Genomic DNA, 26277 nt, shown 5'->3' with positions numbered 1-26277 from the left:
AGTGACCCATGTCACTGCCAACCCAAGCAGAAGCAGTATATCATCTGCAAAAACTGTAACCCACTGCCATGTACTTTGGCACGTCTCCCACTGGGATTACAGGGATTGGACTGTTCACAGAATAGAAGGATTCCTCAAGTACCTCCTTCTCAAATATAAGTGATTAGTGCGTCACATTAAAAAAAAAAAAAAAAAATTGTCGCTGAAGCTACTAGGAGTGAGATAAAATCACTTGGTCGAGCATCTGTCCCAACACATTGAGGAAGTGCTAAAAGAATGTGAGGCATATTGGTGAAGAGAAAGGAGATTTTCAAAATCAGTCCTCAGTTTGCAATTGAAATGGATTACCATGACTTCCACAAAAATAAATAAATAAATAAAATGATGTAAAACTTAAAATAATAATAATAATTAAACAATAAAATAAAATGTCTTAAAAACCATGGCACTCAAAAAAAAAAAAATTGAACTCATAAAGAGTCAGGACAAAAAAAAAAAATCCTAAATATATTTTTTTTTTTTGATGAAAAACAACAGTTTACTGCCTTATTCAGGATGCCTCACGCTTTATTTATCTTAACTAGTAAAACAAATAAACACGTTTGGTCATGCATGACTCTCCGCTGCACCGCGCCAACAAGAAAATGAAGCCATTAGTAAATGAAAGTGCAAGCTATTCACTATTGACCAGCGAGTACTCGTCCATCCTCCTAAGTGCTTTCATGATGTGTTGTGAATCGTATTTATTGGTCCCTGTTTTCAAGGGTTATCATTTCTTTCCAAATAATCTGTATTAACTGAACATGAGTCACCCTCCCCGTGGAGTGGCTGATGGAACGGAGCGCCATTGCAGTATTTTTGATATTGTTATAGAAAGAATTGGGTCACTCGACTGACCCGTGTTTGGTCCCTCTTGAATCTTGGTAAAGGAAGAGCTACATTGTGAGGGAGGCAGCTGCTTTGAAACTCTCGCCCACAACTCTAACTATTTCACTGACTGCAAGGCAGCAATAATAATGCCTTCTTATTCGCAACCGTCTCAAACACGGCTTATGTTGTTGATGTTTCAGAAAACTCATTAAAATTACCTGATCACACTGCAACTGGAGGAAAGCTGTGATCAAGATCAAGGTTTTACACTCAAGTCTGCATTCTCCCTGTTGTGCAGCCAATTTTGGCAAAAACACTTTAAAGTCAAATGTGTTTATACGCGCGCAAATCCATTCACTTTTATAAAGCCCCTGTTGATTCCAAACCAATCCCGTGTGGATAAATGCATCAAAGTTAAATATGCCCGTGTTTATAGTCCCGCTTTTAAGCAGATGTACTGCAGTCAGACAGGAAAGCAGCAGCATTTTAAACACGCTCTTCCAATTTGGAGGAAAAAGAGGTTTTCTAATATAATCATGTCGCTTTAGTCTGATGGAAGACGGAACTGAATATTTTTGATGATGATGATGACGTTGTTGTTGAAGTGTGTTCCTGGGGAAAAAAGTGTTTCATGAGCAATTCATGTCTGGAGCAAGCAGTCGCTGTAAGTTGTGATAAATACATAACAAAACATGAAAAAGTCAAGTGGAAAGCAGAGTGTGAAAAACAGATTTCAATAAAGAACGTTGACAAAGACACGATTGCAGGCGGTTTCGCAAAGCACACCAAATTATAAATTATATTAATTTTTTTTTTTTTTTGCATGACAAACATTCGATGTAAGTCAAGAAAATGAACAATATACAGTTGGGAGTCTCTAGCTAATTTTCAGGGACACTTAGTTATATATTGGCAGTCAATATTTTTCATTCATCACATTTAATTACCTGTTTTCAATATGATAACAAAGCACGTGGTTGCGATGACTGAAATACTGACATTACATTAGCTTCATTGACTTATAGTCCCTATTGTGCGTCTCCATGTTGGCAGAGTGATCTGCTGTGCAGTGATGCTGGTGACGCCTTGCTCTTGTATAATCACTTTTTCAGTCATCTCACTATTTCCTGATCAGTTTAAAGATACATATTGTCATTTTCTGGACACGAAATATTTATTTAGAGATTGCGAGTTTCTAGCTGAAAATACAGCCTCTACTCTGAATTGGTGCTGAGTATAGATGACAGAATTAACCAAAAAAAGAAAAAAGTATGTGTAAAGTAAGTAAAACTAAACTCATGACAAACACTTTATGGATTATTTTTTGTTTGGTGCATCTTACCAAGTTATATAGTATTACTCTTACTTGATTTGAGATGACATTGTATACATGACATTCAGCAAGATGGAGGGATTTTTGACTAAAATAAGTCGAATAAACGTAGTAAGATTTTGAGTTATTGCAGTGTACTGCCTCCAAGTGGCCAACAGGAGAAATGACACACAGAGGCTTTGTGCATCTGTGTCTTGTAGTGAACTAGGACTTCAATTGTAATGTTGTGCATGTAGTTATTGTATCTAAATTGCTATATCACACTTTTATGAAAACAACATTGTATTTTCATTCTTATGTATTAAAAGGTTCATATTTGTGGCATTCAAATGGCAATAACCTTTTTTCTTATTTGCATGTGATTTTAGGTCCAATGTATTAATACAGCATGACAAAATACAGTATTTCATTTTACATTCACAAAGCTGAAATTGTGCTGGAAAAAAACAAAAACAAAAAAAATACATCTCAGGTACCTCTATGGGTTTAGGTTTGTTCTTTGGTTGCCTCGCATCCAAACAGAACCTCAAGAATGTATTTATTTATTTATTTTTGCCGTGAACTGCCCTCAAATGGAATGAGACAGGACACTGAGCTGCTCTTTGGAGCCTCTCAAGATCATGATCCCTTTAGATATCTGCAACACAGAGACCTCTTGCAGCAAGCAGAAGAGCAGTGGACTTATCACATCAGAACCACAGTGAAAGAATAGCTGTTAGCAGTCGCCATGTTAATTCCACTTCAAATATGACAATGTGCATGTAATGGATGAGCTATGAAGCGGCCTCACATCCAGACTTTGCAACTGTATCTGGAGCGTAACTTTGAAATCAGACCGAAAAAGACAGAAGCTTCTTCGCCGGGCACAAACCCTGCTTTCTCCTTCATGTCATTTCAGAACTAAACAGCAGTTTAATAAGAGAAAGCCAAGTCCAACACCACGTTAAACGCCCCTGATACTGACAGGATCGGGCCCTTTAATAAATCACTGTCAAACTGCTGGATCACAATAAGCTTCTCATCACACCTCAACAATATCCTAATTAATTAATGTGGATGAAGAGGCAAAACATGATGAACATGCCATCAACCTGATAATGCGGATGACTAGGAGTATGATTTACTGTCCACTAGTTTTGGGTGTGTCACATGTCATATCCTCCGTAGTCAATATCTCCATCTCTCTACTTCCCTCCAAACCAACACAAAACACCATGTTACATGTTGTTGAAAACATGACTCAGGATGGATAATGATTTTCTTGAAATAATCCTGCCTCAGTAAACCTGTCAGATTCCCTTTCTAACTAGGTGTAACTTTAAGCCCCCCTCTTGTGACGCTCCAGGAATAATGTAAAATATGATAAAGGAGAAGTTCACGGGTGAATAAGCCCATATGAACCCCTCGAGGGAAAGGGTGCCCGTACTGAGTTTGACTAATGGTGTTTAAGCTAAAGCTGACATGGAAAAGGGCTGAAAGATGTATTTACGCAAGGAAAGGAAATATATAGCCACACGGTACCTGTTACGTGTAATGAATGCTCATACGGTAATTACCAAAGGTGGGTTCTATTTCCGCCATTGTGCTTTGTAATCCAATAAAGGCGGACGACAAGCTCAGAGTCAAAAAAAGAAGAAAAAAAACAGGGCGACACGCGGCCCGATCTGCAGCCTGTCAACCTCCCCGAAGGCGAAGCCAGCTCAACATTGAATGATGTTCCAGTGGCGATGGTTGACTGCTGTTTCTCCCCCTTCTGACTTATTTGGGGGGACGTGGCGCCGGCTGACTGATAATGCCGTCAGTTGTTCATTAAGAGCCAATCACAGCCCCGCAGTCACAGAAAGTCATGAATACGTAATGGTGAGAGATGATGGAAGCGGCTGATTGGTGGGTTGCGCCGCAGGGAAGGAAACTTATCGTACACACCTGACTCACATGGAAAGTAGAGCCATGTACACACATTCAATATTCAGATGTGTGAGCCGTGTTAATTCGGTGAAGAAAAAAAAGCCCTTTTATTTGGGGAAAAATCACACACTGCTCATATTTTATTTCCCTCCAAAGTTTGCCAAATAAAACCTTAAAAGCTTTATTATGATAATTTCAGTAAGCAACGCCACTTTGCCAGTTGTTGTTTTATTTTTCATATCGATTTTACTTACAACGAAATAAAATCCTGGCAAAGCCTTCCGCAATCTTTTTTAATAGCGAGCTTTTTCCCAAATTGAATACTTCGCCACTTTACTCCGGAGTGAAATGGAATTCACAACCTTTGTCTTTCTACTTAAGAAATAATACTTTCTGCCTTCGGTTGAACTTTGGAAGCATTTTCTACTTGTGGTGTTGTGATATGTTTAAATGCCACATTCTGCAAAAATAAAAATGTTTTATAATGACACACTGTAATATTGAAACTATAGTTGGTACTCACAATTTCCATTTGTCAGGAAGGATAATTAAATATAACGCTGCTGAGCTGCTTTTTAGAGCAGGAATCTACTAAAAAGAATCGCATTTCTAAGAGCATGAAAAATGGGAAATTAAGCTCCTTCTCTAAGTGCATACGTTGGATATTTCTTTCTTCGGATACAACTCTGCGTAAAAGTGTAACCCCCTGACTGAACTGTCTTTCTGCAATGTGATCAACGTGAGAAGCTTCACTGGAAATTGGGTGTGGATTCCATTTCTACTTTCCCTCTTGAAAAACTGTGCCGAACATAAATCAATGTCAGTGCAACACCTGGCATCCTAGAAACCCCTCAAAGTTCGGATGAGAAAATAAACATCACAGGAAAATGAGATGCTCCGCAGAAGAAACAGACAAACACACCAAACAGATTCCTACCTCCTTTTAAGCCACAACTGTCTCCCAATTTGTCCTTGGCGTTGTTGAATGACGGATGAAGGGTGGATGGATGGTGGACAGACGATGGACAGATGATAAACAGATGATGGATTGATTGTGGATGGAAACAGATGCACCAGCAGTTGGTGGTGGCAGGTGCGGTTGACAGCGGATGTTGACCCAATTCTTTCCAAGTAAATAAATAAAGCCTAAAAAAACACGCAGAACTACTGTTAAATCCAGTTTTAAATGGAAGAGGAAGAAATGAATTGCTGCAGGTCAGGAAGATCAATCGATCTCATGGTTTACAGAACACTGACTCATCATGAATCCAGAGAGAGAAAGACAGAAAGAGAGAGAGTGAGAGAAAACAATCGGAATAACAAACAGGAACTTGAATTGCAGAATGACTGGGAAAACTGGCCGTTCAATCTGGGCTACATGTTCTAGATATCACAGATCCCCCTTATACTGTTTTGAGAGCTTCAACTGTTTCTACGCCTAAAGGACTTAAAGAATGAGATTGTTCTATAACCATTGAATGTCATCTAAAAGTGGTGTTGCAGTCTGTGTACAATTTTGGATCTCAGTGTTTCACATCTCTGAGATCCTGTGTTTATGTACCATTACGTTGAAGGTTCTTCCAACAAGGGATGTAGACAAAGCAGGTCTCTCGCATCAGACTTTTTTTTTTTCCAGATTATTGTTACTTCCCCAAAAAATGTAATGTGATGGTGTGTTTATCAGTGTCTGTTCGAGATTTACCACGAAAACGGATGCACAGATTTCAATGGAATCTTCAGGAACTGCTGAAAATGGGGCAAGGAGCATGTGATACAACAAATTCATTCATTCATTCATTCATTCGGATTCATCACTTGGACAAAGAGCTGCTGCCCACGCTTCTGAGCAAGCTTCATAATGCTACTGCCACCAGCCTCAATTTGTATTCATGACTGACAGGAATATATGTAAAAAAATAAAATAAAATAAAATAAAATAAAAATAAAAAGTGTTCAAAAATATTATATTGAATGAAGTACATTATGTTTTTTTGCGATATGCAGACAACACACGGCAATATTCAGTTTGCTGGATCACTGGAGTCTGAGAGGAAGTTCTTTCAGCATGAAAGTCAGGGTAATATGCTCCAAAAAAACCCATACATTTCTCCACATTTTTTCGGAGACGACGACCACAACTGTTAAATAACATTCAAGAACATTGACATGCAATGTTCTTTCTGCATTTCTTTAAAATTCCAAAACACAATTATGTGTGTGTTAATATTAATATATGTCCCTTAAAATACATTTTTTTTAATTTAATTTAATTTTTTTCTGTATTTTATTTTCTGTATTCTCTGGATTTCTGTGAAGATAGGTTTAAAGTAGTCCATAAAAAACCCACTCTCCATATCTCCTTCCTCATGTGAAGCTCTCACCATCAGCAACCTGCAGGCAAAGTGTCTGAGTTACTAATGACTGCAAATGGTAATCAATGCTTGGAGGAAATAGATCTTCTACATGCAGGAAGTAGCGAAGGGTAAATGAAGCCTCTTTGAGATTTTTATATATTTTTTTCCACTATTGGCCATTAGATCTTCGATAATCTTTGGCTTTCAATTACTTTTTTTAATGAAGGCGCGCAGTTATTGCAGAGCGAGCGCCAACACTCTTAATGGGCAGCTTTTCATTTTAACCATGACAAAAGGAACAGAAGGCACCAACTACTTGCAATTCATCAACATGTGCATAAGGGGGCGCTAACAGCCATGTTCAATGCGGGTAATAAAAATGAGTCATTGAGTAAAGAGCCTCTTGTTTGACTGCAGGGTTGTGTCAGCAGGCCACATCCAAATGTATGTATATTAACATACATCTTCAAGAGTCTCTGCTTGTGAAGGGCTCTGAGTTGGAGTCAGACAATTGAATGAATGGCTGAGGCTTCATGAAACAGTGCCCTCATTTTCAGAGCTCACCAGATGGCACTCACTACTCTAAAATGCTTACCTTCGAACAACAATTTCAATGAAACCTCACAATTTTTAAACAAAGAGCGCCACCTGCCGAGCTCAGAAACAGAGGACACTGTTTCTTGAAGCCTCACCAGCCCATCACTAGTCTCTGGCACATCTTCATTCATGATAAGAGGCAGGGTGTCCGTATTGACTTAGGAAATAATGTCAATGGCAAAACAGGATGGTGAGTCATGGGCTGGTGAGGCTTCATGAAACAGTGTTCTCATTTTCTGAGCGCGGCAGACGGCACATGGGGTTCAAAATACGATGCAAGGGTTCATTGTAATAGTTGTTCAAGCCAAAGCTTTTGTCGCGTAGCATGCCATGCAGTGGACTCACATTCAGTCATTCAATTATTGCAACCCTCAGACCGTGTTTCATCAGTGATACACCTTTATTTCAGACACAACAAAATGATGTGGCTGACCACATTTTTGCCTCATAGAATAAGGCGTGAGTTTTGACATCAGTCACGCACATATAGGTCCCCAGAAGCTTGTAATTTCCATCATGCCTCAGGACGCTGCCTGATACGGAGAGTACTATACCATAGAAATGTGATTGTAAACTGCAGAGCATTGCCTTCAGGCTCACACACTTCACTATAAACACCAGCCACATTGATGTGAACACAGTGTAGCGCTGATTCAGCTGGCACGACACTGAGCATGGACTCTCAAGACTAAGGGCGGTTTCATACTGCAGTCTCTGTCTCGAGACAAAGTGCGTTCGACTCAAAAGTATGAGACATGAATACAAGCGAGTCGGGTTTTGCCGCGGACTTGATCCCAGCTGGAGAGCTGCACCATGTCTTGCCAAACTCTTTACAAAGTCCTAGAACAGTGAGGTGTGCAGCCGGGGGCTGCGGAAGACTGGTGTTGTGGAGGAACGCAGCGGACCGGGACTCGCGATGTGTGCGGGTGTTTGATAACTCATGTGTTTTCGCCTTTATTCGGCTGATAAACACCTGATTTTATTGACAGACAGATTTGCTTGAATGACTAATTCTGCGCTCTACAGTAACTGTTTTCACTGATGTGATCACGCAGCTGTCTGAATGAGGGCAGCGAGGAGGAAAGAGGCTGAAAAAAAAATCTTTCTTGAGACCACACAAACCAGCTATTTCGCGCAAAGCGCCACCAACTGAGGAGAAAAAAGGGACATTGTCTGAGTCGCAGAGGTGCGAGGCTGCACAGCAGGGGGCGAATTGATCTCAGGCCACCCGAGACAAAACCCGCAGTGTGAAGCCGCCCTAAGTCGACAACTTGTCTTTCGTGGGATGAGCAATCAACACCAAAACACCAAACAGCTCTCGATGTCCTCAGAGGGCTCTAGAGAGATGAGGAGTGGTGTGATGTTTGACCGTCCAGCTGTCACATTTGTTCAAGTTCCTGCATGCATCCTGTCTGATTAGTCATGGCAAATTCTCAGCTCCAGGGCGTCTCGGTGAACTCAGTCACACCATCACCATGGTTCTTGGTGGCCTAAGACTGAGAAGAGCTGATCCCCATCCTTGTTCCAGTATATAGGACGATCTTATATACTGTTGATCCAGTGAGGGCCACAAGTCAGGGGGGGCATTGGAGCAGAAAGAACAATATCATCTGCAAAAGTGGTGACCAACTCAAAAGCCAACACTCAAAATGTGATATTGCTTATGTTAAAGATTATACCACCATATTTCTTTAGTATGAAAATGAATAAATTTCCATTCCAAACAAATAGTAATATATATACTCATTTCATTCATTAAATTGACCAAACACTTTGATCAAACTTATTGCCCAGATTTGCATATTGTGGGATAAATAAAACGAACGGGATCATGAGGACTTGCTTGCCAAACTTGTAAAACTAAAATTCATTTGCTCATAAGAGAAGGGTTGTTTCAAAAGTATTCACAGTCGAGCAGAGTGCTCAGACCCTTACGTCCTGGTTAAGCTGCACCAGTTGAAGACTGTTCAGTAGATGGAAATTGTGTTTGTGAGTCTAAGAACGGATTGGAGAAGGGAATCCCACTTCCCTGTGTTGTTTACAGTACCATTTATCAACAAAGTGTGGAGAAAAAAAGCAAAACAAACGGTTCATTTTCAAACAGAGTGGAGAAGACGCTACTACAGAAGTTTTAGCACCTATTACAACAGATGGGGCAGTAAATGGGTATCATAAAATAAAGCATTTCCCTCAAGTCAACCAGGAAAGAATGTTTGGTTCATAAAATAACTGAAATTTTGTATCACCAAAAACAGCATCAGATGGTTGAGAGGGAATATTCTTGCAATTAGGCACTAATGAGGATTCTCTGGAGACTCTTCCCCCCGAATCACAGCTTCTCACTCATTTTCAACAACCCTATTTTTCAACCAGGAGCCTTTGCTGTGAATACTGAGCGCACCTCGGCATTGACATGTTTTCCAACGCCAGTGCTTTTTGAGGTTTTTAATCACTGCCTTTGGAGGTAAACACTGCAATACCGATTCTCATCTGTTAGGGCCCCGCAGCCAATGCCTTGGTTCTAATATTAATATCATTTAAATAAGCCCTTGATGTTATTTCTCAGAGTACAGATGGATATACAGACACCAAATGGAAGCCCTGGCAGTGATTCAATGGAGCATGACTTGCTAACAGACCCGCTAACTGGCCATACGCCAGACTGACTAGCCACTCTGAGCTCTTACTCGCCATTGTTCACTGCGCTCCGAAACAGAGGCCCGACAAGAGGTTTGGGCCGGATGACATTGGGATTTCAGGTGCATTCTGGCATGTGATGGAGTTCACTGCGGGGGGCAACGGGTAATAAATATTTTATTAAGCACATGCCAACTAAAGTTTCTTCTGAGTGAGCTGGAGAGATTCCACTTCAAGTTTAAAGTCCCATTTTAATGCATAAGATCTAGAGCTAGGAAACCTGTTCTTTTCTAAATAATATTCTCATTTCAACGGACTGAAAAAGGCCAAACGCATTAAGGCTGTGGTACAAATTGAATGGGGCTTCACTTTTCTCAGTAATATTGAGAGGTGCAAAATATAGTTAAAAATAATATCCATTAAATAAATCCTACCATATTTTGTCCCGAGACTGAAGTAGATTATATTACAGGTATTTTGTTGTTTGTTGCAAGTGGCCTTAGTAAGACGTGTTCAACTGACCAAACACACTTAAATCTGTTCATGGTAAATACAGTTAGAACTCAAAGTTAGAAGCTGATTTTTTTAAAACGTGTTATCATTTTTTTAAAAGTGTCAGATTAATAAAAAATTGAATTATTTAATAAAAAAGGGGACACTTTTTCCACTGGATTGTCTGACTTTCTTACTCTGATGTAAAGTAATAATAATAATGATCTTTAAAATCACTAAATGTCAAATTGAACTGAGCTCAGTGGAACAGCAGGTGGCTGTAGGGTTGCAGAGTCCCACTCGCACAACCTGGCAGAAGACAAGCAAGATAGTCAGTTGGCTACAGTGAGGGACGGATGGCTGTGGGAGTTTACAGGATCCAGATGGTAATCCCAGGATTTCCACCAGGATTTTTTGAAAATGTGGCGGAAACCTCAATCAAAAAGTTTTTTTATAATTTTAAAATAGATAAATAATAATCACGGAACAGAACAGCAGCAACAGAACAACAACATTTACTGAATTGGTGACAAAAAAAAGTTTGGCGAGCAACGGACTTCAGTCATTATGAGGCTTTTTTTTCTGGATTTATCTATTAAAATCACGTGGAAAGCCAACAACGTCTTTCCACTTTCTTTTAATACATTTGATCACGAGAGATTTAATCCTTAAAAAGAGGCTATTTTTCTGACCGCACTAATTTAAGCAATGGTTTACATGCAGCAGAAACCCTGAATCTGGAAATTCATATATCTGTTGCAGTTTTTGGTTTGATGCTCCACACAAAGGTCTTCTATGAACACATTTACAAAAAATACAAATCTGCAAGCAATGATATCCCACATTTGTTTGCTGCACACCGACTTGAACCTATGAATATTCATCATCTGTCAGTTTGCCATTGAGGTTTTTTACACTTTGTTGCAGATGATGCATATATTTTTGACTGACTAAGCAACAGCCTGAAGCTCAGTGCGTGACTGAGCGTATGATTCATTGGAGAGCTGCATGTCCACGGCTTTCCTCAATTCATGTAATAAATTATTACAAGAATGAATGATTGCTCCGGTGATATATGACCCTGAAAATGTTAGCAGTTGGCCTATTTTCAAGATAAATGCACTTTAAAGTTGGGCCTCTCATAATTTATGCACACTGGGACAACCGTTGCAGAATTAGGAGAAATGATTTAGTGGTTTCTCCAGTAAGTTTGAGTGATGTTCTTCATTATTTAACAGACCAGATCAAAGTGGTGTTGGAAATAATTTTGCTGAGTGAATTTCCTCTGGGATGGCGCTGCAATGCACAACACTTAAGTGGGTAAAGCCCCTCCTTTGTAATATTTTTTTACTGAGGAATTTTGAGGGTCTCGAGAGAGCTTGGCGTAACAAGGCACTTGAAGATGTACAAAAACTAGAGCAAGGTGGTCAAGCCCAAAGTCGGGACACAACCAAAAATTGCTAGATGGATTCACTAAATGACAGGATTAAATGGTCAAGTTTTAAATGTAGTATGATTTTTAAAAAGTGTCAGTCATAATAATATATATATATATATATGTATATTAAAAAAAAAGTAGAAGAAGAAGTAGGATCAGGCAGCTAGAGATGCAGGGGATGAAGAAGATCAGTCACAAAGTGACCCAAAGAAAAGCCATTTGAAGACCCTCTGTACCAGCCATTTGTAGTCATGGCCTGGTGAGGCCTCATAAAGCATTGTCCTTATTTTCAGAGCCCAGAAGGTGGCGCTCTTGGCTTAAAAATGAGGTGAGGTGTCATTGACCTAGTTGGTCAAAGCTTAAGATTGTATAGTGGAGCATGCCATCTTGTCGACGAAGAAGATGAGGGCAGGAATATTTCATGAAACCTGGCTCTCCATCTTTGAGTCAAGCGTATGGCAGAATGAACCAGTATTGCAAGTATTGTACCAGTATTGTGGCAGATGCATTTTTACTTGAAGAATCAATAGTCAAATGAGCAGATGAATTGTTCATTCTATGATAATTACATTGTAATACAATTGGTCTTAGTTTATTACACCTCTCATCCTGGACATGGACTGTTTGTCCTTCTTCCCTCTGGCAGGAGGCTACGGTCCATCCAGACCAGAACCTCCCGTCAGAGGAACAGCATCTTCCCCTCGGCCATCGGACTGGTGAATTCGTGAAGAGCCTTGGTTTTTTTTTTTTTTTTTAATTGTCAGCACTTTATTCCAAAACACTTTCCTAGTTGGTGGGCTCCCCACTGACAATGGCAATAAATTAAATTCTAATTCTTATTATCAAGCATTTGGGTGTCAACAACAAGAGTTTTTTTATTTTTTTTTTCACTTTAGATAGCAATTTTTGAGTGCGACTTTAGCAACGCAAAAGTGCAGTGAAACTGTTGACACCTCACAAGCCCCGACACATTTACAACTACTTCTGTAATTGGTTTAATTAATCCCCATGCTAAGCATAAATAGATAAATGAAAAAAAACTATTTAAAAACTCGCTTTCCGAAGCAGAGTCGTGTCATTTGTTGGCAGCACGTGTCTCACTCGCTAATTTCCAACTAAAGCAAGTGGAGCAGGTGCGACTACTTCGGCACTTTGAGACTCATTTTGCATTTTCTTGTTTGTTAGGCAAACGAGGAAAGCCTGAGGGTTTTGTCATGTTTATTTACTTTCTTGTGAACAAATCAAGAACTCTGTTGTGAGCACGTTTCGAGGAGAATAATTGGGAAAGTTTAACTGTTAAAAATGAATCACAGCAAACTTTTATTAAAACAAATAATTGTGTGTTAAATCATTACACACAAATGTTATAACCCAGATGAAAAGTGCAAGCGTATGCACAGGTTACAACCAGAGGTCAGCATTGGTAACATGTAGCACGCTGTGTTGGCACAGTCCATCTTCCCACGGCTCATTTTTAAAGAACACAACTTGGTTCGGGACGTGCCACCATATGGTGAATGATTCATTTCTACGTTTGTGTTTATGTTTGCCAGTCCCCACACTGACCAGCGTCCAGAACTCCTCTACTGAAGGGCAGAGTACATCCAGACGGATTACACATGCACGACTGCTCAACTTTGTCTTCACCCACGACGCTGTCATTCGCTGCTCATGAGCATCCTGACTTCCAGTCGGCCTCTCAAGATGACTACAGATCAAATGGTCTCTGAAGATCAAACACCGGAGGATGTGTTTGTGGGTCCTACTCCACTGCCTAACCACCTTCAATTCAGGGTGTAGCAATTCATTTGAACAACTGTTTCATTCCTGTCACAGTTCAAAGTTGCTGATACGATTCAAAGGCGATTTTGGTCCATTTATAAAGATAAGATTGGAAAAGATTCTGTGATATGCAATCGAATTAAGTAGCTTCTAAACATAGATTCTAACCTGTGAAACAATGGCCTGGATTCCAGTTGTTTGTGGTAATTATGAATCACAACAATTAATATCAACTGTAATCACATTTTATTTTAATTAACAACAAGTAAACCTCTACACTACTCATAGAAAATAAAGCTAACGTGCAACCAGGATGAATGTGAATTCAACCTGAACACACCTTGCGTCATACTGTAATAAATCTACTTTGAAAAAAAACAAAAACAAAAAACAAAACAAAAAAAAGTGTTATTTATTTTAGTTTATTTTAATTAAAGTGTAATAATAATGATTTAAACTAAAAGACAATAATGAGAGCAAATAATTTTAAGGGTCATTGTTAGAAACAATAATACTCAAGTTATAAAACCCTGAACTGTACATTGAAATTGTCATGGTCGATCGCACGTCCTGATAACAACATCGCTTTGTCAGCTTTCATTAAAAGTCATTCTAAGAGGGAGACAAATTCATAGTGAATGACACTCTGGGGATGGGACTTAATACATGGTAATAACAATAATAATATTCATAATAATATACCATATTGTTTTAGTATTAATAAATATTATTATTGTTATTATTAATAAGATAACATTTATTATTTTCTTTATACAGTATTCAGTATAATATAGTTACGTAAATGTGTCATGTTAGTTCCAAACCTTTAGCATAGTATGTGCAGACTGTCAGTAAATCGGACACAAAGCTTATGATATTATGATCCTGGTAACATGCTACTATTAAAATACAATGATAAAGGCAGTTGCAGTTGGGGTCATTTCAATCGTGGTGGCTCCTTTGAAACTAAATGTCCATTTTCACTGATGACAAAAGTTCCAACACAAGTCAGAATCCTAGAATTGACTGACGGCTAAAACACCCGAGGCTCATCCAAGAGTCCACAAACCCCTGCAGATGACTGACAACTGTCTCTGGAAGCTGCCACTCAATTACCAGCTTGTTATCAACTTCACTAATTCATCAATTTAGCGATCAAAGCGACACCCTTCATTAACATGCTGATTAACCTTTTAAACTCATTGAGAGCGGTTAAAGCGATTCTGAGTTCATCTCAGAGGGGAGGGGTCAAGCTGCCAGTCAGGAGCCGATCCACCAGGAGACGCAACAGCAGGCGAGGGGCGCAGACAGGGAGGCGCAACACTGGCACCATGTGTGGCCAAATGCTGCCTGATAAGATGCTCATATCTGATGATTATGGAGGGCAAATATTCAATTATGAATAATTCAAAAGCAATTTCACATCACTTTAGTTTAAGTGGCCAAAGAGATCCGAGGACTGGTGAGTCACATATGCTGCCAGGGAGCTTCAACATGTCTGAATCCAGGGTGCGTTTGCAGAAACTTAGCAAAGAAAAACAGTTTTCAAAATGAGTCAGCTTGAATAAGTGTGTACCACATCACCCTGGAATGGAATTTCTCTGGGGACCACACTTTACTGAAGACCATAATCAGAGCAAATAATTTTAAGGGACTGTTACTAGCAATAATACTCGGTAATGATCACCTTCATAGTACAGGACTTCAAGATGGATGTAAGTCTTGAGATAGCCAGTGTCGATAGCATGGTCCGATAACAACTTCTCATTGTTTCAAAATGGTGCCAGCTTTCATTTTAAGTCAGAGTGATATGAATGAACATAGAATACCATTTTGGGCTATGAGCAATTTGCATTTTACGGTTGTTTTTCTGTCTTGTGACTGAGAGTAGATGTTACCATGATCTGGATATAGGCTTTACTGATCCATGTATGGCCAGCGAGGTTCTCCGCAGTGCTTTATCAATGAAGGTGATATGGACCCCTCTTCATGTTGACTTTTCACCAGCATGCTTATATTAGGGTTCGGGTGGAACCCAGGCTGAGTAAAGTGGTGGAGGGTGAATTCAAAATCCCATTGCTATTTATAGTGCACAAATATTAGGACAGGATTTTTAACACGGTGTCACACTTCAATGTCACCTCCAGTTTTCTGTTTCATGTCGGAGTTGCTGGAAAGACTGGGTGAGGTGTTTGCTTTATAAGTGGTGTATCCTACTCTAAGTCTTGGGCTGGGATGATGTTTGTAAGGTTATATTTAACAATAACCAGATTCTGACTATTATTAGATGTAACATTAGTAACGCAGCAGCAGGATGAGTACCAACCACAGCAGTAACCTCATCCTGACCCCAACCAAACTTTGAGAATGTCAGGGAAAGCTGTGGGGAGGGAAGTGTCTGATACTGAATGACTGGCTGAACAGAAACAGGATCGGAACAGAAAATCTGTTCCTATCAAGAAAACACACAAACACACACACACACACACACACACACACACACAACAGACAGACAAGGCATTTATGGGTGACTCTTATCTAGCAGGTCAGTCAATTGAATGGCATGACGGTTGGAAAATGTCGAAATAGTGCAGTTTCCAGGACTAAAATATGACACAAGACTGTCAATAGTACAATATAGTGCACAATAATCGCTTAAACATTGTCAGTAACACCACAGGGCAGTGTCATATTTCCTTTTTTTTCTCACTATATAATTTCTATTGAGCGTCATTTAAGTGTCAGTGACAAATATGTTTTCACCGTGGAGGCTTGTCCCTCCCTGCGAACCTCAAAGGCTGCGAGGGAGGAGTTCAAGTCCCCAAATGGAAATCATCTTCAGATGTTGTCGACCAGAAAAGCATACCGTGCTGACTGTGCCTCGCTGGTATTACCTCAAGCTGAGGAATACATGACTTGAGTCACGCAACTCACCGTCAAAGAGAGAAACTTTAAGGAACTGATGAAAATGCAAGATGCCATTCCAGCAGTGATGCAGTAACTTTTCAGTAGTTTTCGGTCACGGACTACAAAGACATCGTCTCAAGTTTAATAAAGTAATAGATGTCTTAAATAACATGGACAATCTACACTTGATCTGAAGCATGAGTACTTTGCCGACTACAACTGCTATGACTTACACAACTTTTTTTTCATATTTTTTACCGATGTTTTCTTTATCTACTTTTTTTTTCTAATTTACATTATATTTCAATGCTTGCTTTTGTGAACAAACCTTTGTTGTCAAGTGTCAATCTGTGCACTTGTGTTTGAAATCCACCTGTGAGAATCAGCTTAATTCTTTCCAGTTATGGCTACTGAAGTTATATGGAGACAATTCTTATTTTGATCCCAATATATATATCGCCAAAGAAGAACAAATTGCAATGTCCATTTTTTTCAATATCGTGCAGCCCAAACCGAACAAGTGGGGAGGGCATGCTCACCACTGAGCAGCTGCTGTCAACACTGGGAGAGGTGCTTGTACTTTATAAGGCTCAGAAAGTCATGCGACATCACATAAGTCTTGTGAAGACTCTCATAGCAAATGGGATTTCAGTGAAGATACAAGTGAAGACAGCAACATTTGAAAGTCAGAAAAGTGTGTGAATGCAGGGTGGCTGCCTTTATTCCCTCTGAATTAGTTAATCCTGAAATAAAATACAGTTTTACATTTTATCATGTGATATTTGTTTAATGGATCTTTCAACTTTCCTACTTCCTTCCTACTGTACATCAGAAAAGAGCTGATGTTCTCTCACAAATTGTCTAAAAGTGTAACGCGTGCAAAAAAGATCACCACTTCTGTCGCTAAAAGTGGCACCCAAGTCGGACGAACACCTTATTTTTGCGGCAGTGACTTTCGCTGAACTTGAATGTGCTGGAGTGAGAGGCGAGAGGCACAGTGGGGAGTGTGTCAGTAATAATCAAGAAGCACACTGCAATTTTGGTGTCAAGCACGGCCACAATTTACGCTTGCCACCTACTCACACCAGGTCAATGACGCATGGAGACACAGCATTCTCTCTTGTTTCAATGAGCACAGGGATTTTGGTTGGTATCAACACTTTTTTTTCCATCTCCTTCAGCCATTGCTGGCAAGGTGTTTAAAAACCAATATTCACTTTGTGCTGCTGGAAAGGGTATTAAAGATCATGTGTAATGGAAAGCCACAGAGTAGTAATGTATATGTGTATGTTGGAGATTTTGTGCTGATGATCTATCCACCTACATGGTGATACAAGTAATGGAATGGTTTTATATTGTTCAACCAACAAAAGAGAGGTTGAGAGAGTAGAAAAAAAAGATGCAAGCCAGAGGATAGAAATGGAGTCAGTGAAGCATTATGTTAATAGACAGAAGATTGAGATTCAACAAGTCTAATGGAACGGTGGGACAGAAAAAGTCACAGTAGTATGTAACTCACAGCACCGTACTGACACCAAAACTTCAAATGAATATGTGCAAAAGCCTGTGTTCGCCGTGGGTCATTCTTTACCTTGATAGTGTGCACTGAAGCCGCGGTATCTGTGGTTCCCATCTGTCACAAAGTGCAGCCGGAGCCAGTTCTTGTTGCTGACGATGGGAGAGGGGACATTACTCCCCGAGAACCTGAGTCAGAGATGAAACAGAGAGAATCGTTTTTTAGAGAAGGAAGGGAGTGACAAAGAAGCAGGGAGACAGAGGGAGTAATCACAACATTCAACAAACTGGCACATGTCAACATATTGGACTCCGTCCAACATTCATGTAGCAAGTAAATCGGAGTTCAATCACGGCAGTCGTGGCACACAATCTGAGGAGGTCCTACAGTGCAAGTCCTGGGTCTCTGCTTTTTGATATTGGTTTTCAATTGCAAATCTTTGTGAAGATGCAATTCACAAACAAGTCAAATAAAGTTAGTAACCAGAAAGTTTCTGATATTATCTTTGACTTCTCTTCTACCTCATCAGATGAGTCAAACTTAACTGCAACAAAATCACTGTAATAAGACAGTCCTTACAAAATAATGTTGCTTAAATCTCATTCACAGGAAAAGAGGCATTTTCCTGACTTTTAATAAACTTGCTGCTTTTCTTGCTGAAGCACCAAGTTTCCAAGGCAGGTCCCCACACCACTGGAGTGATACCTCCGTCTCCGCTCTGTGCATTGTTAAAAATACGCTGGCGTTATGCAAATGTGTCGCGCCTCCATATAGAAGTGTACATGATATATTCCACTCTATTCAATTTTCTTCGTTCGGCAAGCTGATACCAAGACTTTGATGACACATGGCTAGATTGGACCCAATTTGGAATCCTTTCATCAACATGGCGAATTACTTTCCCTCTTCCTGGAGAAGAGGATTAACCAGTCACTTGTGAGTCCAAGTGCTGGGTGATAATCTTTCCCTGTACACCGGGACTTTGATGTACAGCACTTTCATCATGGAATGGATGAACAGCAGGCATTTCTGTTTCAATTATTTGTATTTCTATCAGTCCCGTATTGTCCGTCTGTTGCATGTCAAATGCCGTTTGATCTCCAAGAGCAGGATGAAATACGGAACCTATAGACGCTTTAACACGCCGTGTCTGACTTACATGACTGAAGAAAATACAAAGAAACAAATTTAAAATGTGTTAACTTCGATAAAGCATTGCATCTGAATCCTGACATGTTTTGTTCCTTCGCAGATAAAGTTTCTGACTTCTGTATTTGTCGCAAAGTACAAGGTACATCAAATAATTACAACAAAAAATAATATACTAGAAAAATGCTAAAACATTTCGCCAATTTAAAATTGAATTTTGAAATGTCACGGAACCAAATAAATATTTACATTTTCACAAAACAATAGAATGTAATTCACGTTCGGCTGAACGATCAATTTCATCCATTGCAAACCTCCTTAGGGCACAAACAGTGATGCAGTTGTCCAACACTTAAAATACCTAGTGGTTCAATAATGCAGCAGGTATCAGTGTGCAACACAGTTTGGGCACATGGGAGTAGATTAGAAGAATCTCTCCAGAGAATCAGGAAGCAAAACTAGAATAATCTCGGCTGTGGCATGCTAGTCTTTGATAAGCATCACAGGACACAATATCTGGTGCTTAAAAACCACGTTTTCATGGGTCGACAAGTTTCCTCATCTTTCCACATCTAGTACAGTACACACACCGTTGTGTATCATCATTGTGGCTATAGAAGCAGTGTTTTAACAGGAGGGTCGAACCCATCCTTCCGCTGTTACATAATTTCCTCCTTATTTTCCTCTCCGCAGTTCGTCTCCTCACATGTAGCTCCTCGCTCACCCTGACTCATTATTAATGTTTACAGCTTTTAATCCGCAGCTAGCACTGACAGTGATACCCCGAGTGCTTCATTAAGGAAATACTTTCTACATATTCCCTTTATACTAATATTGAAGGAGGAATTAAAGGATGCAGCTTAACAGAGAGCCTGTGCCTGTGAAGTAAAAACACTAAACTGCATGCAAAGGACGGACACAACGAACTAGCTGGAGGCTAAAAGTTATTATTGGAAATTGCTGTGTTGTAGCCAAAGCTAGACGCTTGGAGAAAGAAGCTGGCAAGGAGAAAAGGTCACATGATTGGATCATGTGCAAGCAACTTGATTTCCAAGTAATCGCAGCGTGTAGTCCTGCTGTGAACATGCCTTCTGCCTCAGCACACAAACGGTGAGCGTTGTAGAAAGCAGATTTTTTGATGGTAGCTATGGTGATAGAAAAGGATTTTTGACAGAAGTAGCATTTGCAAAGCGTTGTTAATGGAAAAAACAAGTAAATAAAGCAGAGTGCCGGCGTGTGTCCAAAACAAGGATGAGAACCCTGTTCTTTTAAGCAGAGGAAACAGAAACAACGTACGTAAAGCATAACACAGTAGTTCACTATTGTTATTGTTTGAATCGTACTGAGATGCTTCTGTTGTCATGATGACTATTGTTTTAGCAGTAATGTGTAGAAGTTGGAATATTAATGAAGTAACTCATATAGGGAACTCAAAAATAAAGTAGAAATAATGGAGAGTCTTTCATGAATGGCGATACTGCTGATGGATGTTCACTTCTGGTCCTAGTTGCCTTTGGTGAACTCAACTCAGCGGATCTTCTAGCATGTTCAAATTTTCAATGCAGTTACAGTGACCATTTCCAGAGAAGTCGAAAGCCCTCATACTGTCAATAGTTGCTCTAGTTCAGGGGAGCCCACGCTTCTTCAGCTTGGGAGCTACAGTACTTATGAATGAAGTCACAATGATCGATCTACCACCACACATTTGAATATTCCTCATGCTTCTTGTTTGTTATCAATTCTGGAAGTGGAAGTTTAAGAGTAAGAGGCTACAACTTGTCAGCTGAGACACAACACGCAAACCACCTTCAAACTGTTGAAAAACACTAGAAATATTAGACAAATATGCATGAATCCATATTACACTCAGGTCTGTCACGACAACAACTTCTGCTGATCAATAAACTCACCAACAAGACAGTTGGAGACTGATCTAATGGTAAACTATCAATAATAGTTTAAGCAAATGCTTGAAATGTAAATGTTATTTAACAGACTTTAAAATGCATAGTATTGGAAACACAATATCACATTTTTCACTATTTCAAAAGGCTGAAGCTTGACAAAGGTACGTGATGAAGGCGTGCTGTAAAATAAAAGAATCTATTTTGACCCCAGGTTTGGGAAGGAAATAAATCCACTCATCTAAATGGTATATTACATTGTCACCCGGCGGCGGCCACAGTGTATTACACACTTACTTACTTGCCGTCTTTACAGCAGGAATGTGGACACAGACGGAGCAGCCTCCATTACTACTCACTGTGCCCTTTCTCCCAAGCTTTCTACCTGCAATTTTCCTGTTTTATTTTTATTTTTTCCCACATTACCACTACTGAGTAAAGCGTCATGTCGTGTATGCGCTGCCTGTGGACTCACTATGCACAGAAGCGGCGACACTCATACAGTACTAGTGAAATTTCCTCTTCACACTTTGAGTGAAACTAGGGGCAGTTTTCAAAATGTGTTGACTCCAAACCTGCAACCAGTTGCTCAGATTGAAGTCAGCCATCTGCTAGTGTAAAGTAGTAACTGCATCAAGCTTCATATTTGCAGCTGTTAAGGTGCTGCGATGCTGCGTGTCGCAGAATTGGTGGAAGGCGCACATTTTGACAGTAAAAGCGTTGAAAAGATTGTTTTTTCTTCATTTTCTTTTTCACTCCAGTCAAGACAGAAATCAATATTGACATCACATCACTTGGATCAGGGGTTCTTCTTGATCTGGGGGCCCACCTTTTCCAGAACAAACGGGTCTGGGGCCCATTGAAATAGTAGAAGTCATTCATTAATCTTCATTTAATTTGTGTTCAATAACCATATGTTATCTAATTACGAATTATGAAACCACATGATCATCGCAAATATATTTATTTGTCATCCAAATGTCCAGCCAGCAACAGAACCAGGTGCAAGTCATGTTCATCAAATATACTGAAAAAAAATTAATAATAACACTTTGAAAATTTGAAAAACTGTAAACATCATGAATAAAATAAAACAATGTCTAAATATCCTGAAATAAAAAATATTGATCTTTTTCAAAATATAAAAGATAAATGCTATATGTAAATGTAAAGTGTAAATGAAAGTATCACAATCAAATTTTCTAAACAAACAATCACATTATATTTTTTTTCTTTTCAATAACTTCATAGTTGGTAAGTATCACAAATTTGCAGCTGCCAGATCAATTCAGTGTCACACTACTGCCACCATAGTACCACCTAGTAACCGAAATAATGCTAATAGTAAAATTGAGCAATATTATTCAAATTATGAATATAAATAAAGACAATACTCTGCAACTTCCATGTTGAAGGCATTATATGGTTTGCTGACAGTGACATTTAGCGCTGATGAATAATAAAATAACAATTAAAAATGAGGTTAAAGGAGGGGAAAGTCACATGCATCTGAAACCCAATGGCAGCTGACTTGCTGGCGTGGTTTCCCCTGTGAGGACTTCTGGTGATACATTATTCACCCATTCATTTGTGCTCATGGCTTCGGTCTCTGATTGTAAATGTTCTCCCAAATATATGCCACAAGAGCACTTCACTTCGCAGAAGCCTTGAGGCAGTGAGGATAATATTGGGGTTATTCTTTCTAAATGCAGCAGTTAGAGCTTTAAACATTGAGTGAAGTGCAGGAAGAGCGTGAAAGACAAACTGCTTCTGTAAGTCAGTCTGGATGAGCTTGGAAAAAATCAAACTACAGCGATAGTTAGCAGACTATTTTTAAACAAGACGGAATCTGCAACAGTGGATAACCAAGGCTTGAAAGTGAATGATCCCACGCTCAGTTTTGTTGTGTGTCGGTTCACGGTGGCCCTTGTTTGCATGTGTGTATCTGTTCATCAGCCAGTAGGCTAATGCTGATAATCTAGCAATCTGTCTTAATGACCCAGTGCAATGGAGACAGGTGGGAAGAGCCACACACACACACACACACACACACACACACACACGCCGACAAGAGCACGAGAGTTCAGCGATGCAGAGACACCCGATGCCTTTCAACCATCTTCTGCAGCAGTGACAAGTACACACACACACACACTCACACTGCAAACAAGTGTGTTGTGCTGGATGTAGTCAAACCACCATAAATCAATTTTGTGAGGCACAAGTTTTGTGAGTGTGTAGGTGTGTTCTGGTGATGCGTGCTGTGTCACTCTCCATCAATCCGGAGTGGGCAGGGAGTAATCAGTGTTCACACCGGGGCCCGACTCTGTCTCCCCCGCTCCGCCCTTTATCTCATCTAAATGTCTCTCCTCCCACTGGCGTGCACAGCAGCGCGGTGGTTTTAAGCAGCCTGGTAAACATCTGGAATGAAACCCACATGGCAGGCAGCAGTCCCCCAGATAAAAACGTGGATAAGTGACGGGCACGTAAACCTATGCAGGTTATACAGGGCTAATAAACTCTCAGGGTCCTGGGCTGTTCAACCCTCTCAGGATTTGATGTGTGGTGGAAAGTTGCGTGACCAAGCGTGTTTCTCATCTCTGCCCATCACCAAAGCTTGCTTCAGCCAATCAAGAAGGACCTGATTTATGGCAGCCAAAACATTCCCAAGGTCAAGGAAACCCTCCTTGATATGCAAGTCCTTTAAGACGACTCACTATAATGAGAAACAGCTTGGTGAACATGCTCTTAATAAGCACCTCTCATGACTCTCCTGACAACATTCTCCTAACAGGAAAATAAAATGTTGCCACAGCAACTTCCTGCTGCAGTAAAGATGGTGATAAAGATGATTTCATGATTTTAATGATGACCCGAACCATCTCAGAATGAAATGATGCGAGGTACTGCCAAGCCAGACGTGATAAATAATCTCATTCTCTGCTGCTTGTTGGGACTTCGGGTGAAAATGCCTCACAAATGTGGCCTTTAGATGTGACATTGTTTAATGCCTCTCGGCACCGAGTTGGGTTCCTGGTTGGCACAACACTTTGGAAACAGCGCGCTACTCTTTTTTAAATTCAAGTAATCAGTAAAGCAACCAAGTTACTTTTTAAGGCAGCAGTCAGATGACTTAATGTGACTGAGGCTACACTGGTAACAATGATATATCACTTATGTTTTAGAGGTGAGGTGATCACATAAAAAATTAAAATGAAGTGACTGTGCGTGATCAATTTGTGCTATGTCTGAGCCTTCAGACTAGTGGCCCAGTAAGTACCGCAATTTCCGGTCTATAAGCCGCTACTTTTTTCTCACGGTCAGAACCCTGTGGCTTATACGTGTAGTGCGGCTAATATGTGGATTTTTACAGACTGAAACTGTTGAAATCAGGGACTTCTTATATATCTTTAAAACTCAAAATGCAATGTTTTCACCCGCGTGTCCGCAGCTGCGGCAACAGAGCCAATCTCCTGGTGGTCTGGAATCGAGAAGCAGCTGTTGAGACCAGCTGTGGTGTCGGAACACGAGGGCGAAAACAACACATTTTGAGTGTTTTAATGTGAACGAAAGATTAAAGAAGTTCATGGTTCAAGTTCAGAACATTGCCCAGTTTGTTTCAGGAGTCGGTCTCGAAGCCCGTTTTCAAAACTAGTTTTGAAAAGCGTTTTTAAGCCGGGTGCACCACTGACTTTTCTATGGTACAGACAGCACCACTGCATCTGCGGCTTATAGGCAGTTGCAGCTTATATATGAGCAAGATCTACTTTCCTTCTTAAATTTAGTGGGTGCGGCTAATATTCTAGAAACGACGGTATATCTAGCGAATTGAGGACAATGTCCTCCACGAAAGGTACATTATAATGAGGATTTGCCAAATTCCTGAGCAGCAATGATTTGGCTGTGCAACTGTCATTTTGCCACAATGACAAATGTTATACTGAAATGAGGATGGACACTTGGATCTGCTAAATGTGGTCCTTACAGTCACTGTCGTGAAGTTGAACGACGATGCTACCACTTTTCAGAAGCTGCAAAAATTCCACGCCACGTTGCTTTTGGGGTTAAGATAGACTGTCGCTCGGCCATTGTCAGCCACACTTGACATTTTAGAATCACGTTCAAAATCACAAACGCTCCTACGCTGGTAGCCCTGCTCCCATGCCTTGCCAACTATTGCTAGCATTGTGGAGGTGTACGATTGACCTCAACCCTAACTAGGGATGGCCGATAATTTATCGTACTCGATATTTAGCTTATTTTTAATAAAGGGTACCTTTGATAATGACACCGGTCGACTGTGAATCTCTGGATCTGTGTTTATTATATTAGATGGAGTGGTCCTCGTAGGTTGTCTGATGCGGTCGTCTACCTTGGTTCATATAATAGTATGATAATAATAATAGTAATAGTTGGATATTGGACGGAGCGCCGCTCCGGTATTGCGGCGGCGTCCTCTTCCGCGGACACACTCACGCAGGCAACGCTAATGCTACGACCCGGCATCACTTAGGGACCATCAACAAATTCTAAAACGTTCAAAATATTCATGAAATATTCAATAAGGCAAAGAAAAACAACCATTTTAGGAGAGAGAATTTTGAAAATGTTTTTCATCACACAAGAGAAAGGACTGACAGTTTTAATCATTTTGAATAGAATGAAATAGAATAGAATGAAAATTGATTTTGCAGTACTGCAGTACTCAAGACAGGCGTCTCATTTCAAGGTCTTGGTTTTGTCTGGGAAGCGACTGCTTTCAGATTGTCTCGGGAGATATTTTTGTTGTCAAGGCCAGACTAGAACACAGGTGCGGCGATGTCAAATACTGAGCAATTAAGTCCTCCATTTATTTGGTGACCTCAGTGCTACCTTCACGTACATTAACAGAGCTTATTTACGTCAGAGATGAGAGGAAAGAGAGCCCCGGCAGTGAGGGTCGAGCTAGCTATAAAACCGACATTAATGCAGTCAATAATTACATCTGCCAATCATAGCGGCAACAGTGTGTATTAGCGGTGTTCACCAGTCCTTTAGCAAACGGAATTACTCTAAAACAGACAAATGCATGTCGATAAAACTGTTTGGGAATCAACTATATGAGATGTAATTTCACTTTGGTGTTCATCTGGAGGACTGTTGTTGGCCTTGCCGCCTCAGTGCTTAAGCTCTGGCTTTGGTGTTGAATCCATGTCGGGCCCAGTGGTCTCGACTCCAATATTATATCTTACTATAATACTACCACTGCTTTTGTGCTTTGCATTCAAGTGGTTTTTCAGACTTATGAAATTGTCCACATTCAAATCTGATTCATGGAGAAGACACCATTTAGAGAGAAGCACAAAGGTATGTGGTTCTCACAAGTTAAAGCACTCATTGCATTGACTTAT

General features: G+C 40.1%; 1 protein-coding gene across 5 annotated transcripts in view; it reads right to left on the bottom strand.

Annotated features, from left to right (window-relative positions):
• csmd3b (CUB and Sushi multiple domains 3b) overlaps positions 1–26277 on the bottom strand; it is a 344162-nt gene that overhangs the window by 142328 nt on the left and 175557 nt on the right. For all 5 annotated transcript variants that reach the window (XM_053862604.1, XM_053862605.1, XM_053862606.1 and 2 more), the window contains exon 6: positions 17910–18022. In XM_053862604.1, coding sequence (XP_053718579.1) covers positions 17910–18022 — 113 coding nt within the window. The remainder of the gene's footprint in view (positions 1–17909; positions 18023–26277) is intronic.

This window comes from Synchiropus splendidus, chromosome 4, assembly GCF_027744825.2.
Source record: "Synchiropus splendidus isolate RoL2022-P1 chromosome 4, RoL_Sspl_1.0, whole genome shotgun sequence".
NCBI lineage: Eukaryota > Metazoa > Chordata > Actinopteri > Syngnathiformes > Callionymidae > Synchiropus > Synchiropus splendidus.
This window is presented reverse-complemented; position numbering and strand designations above follow the sequence as displayed.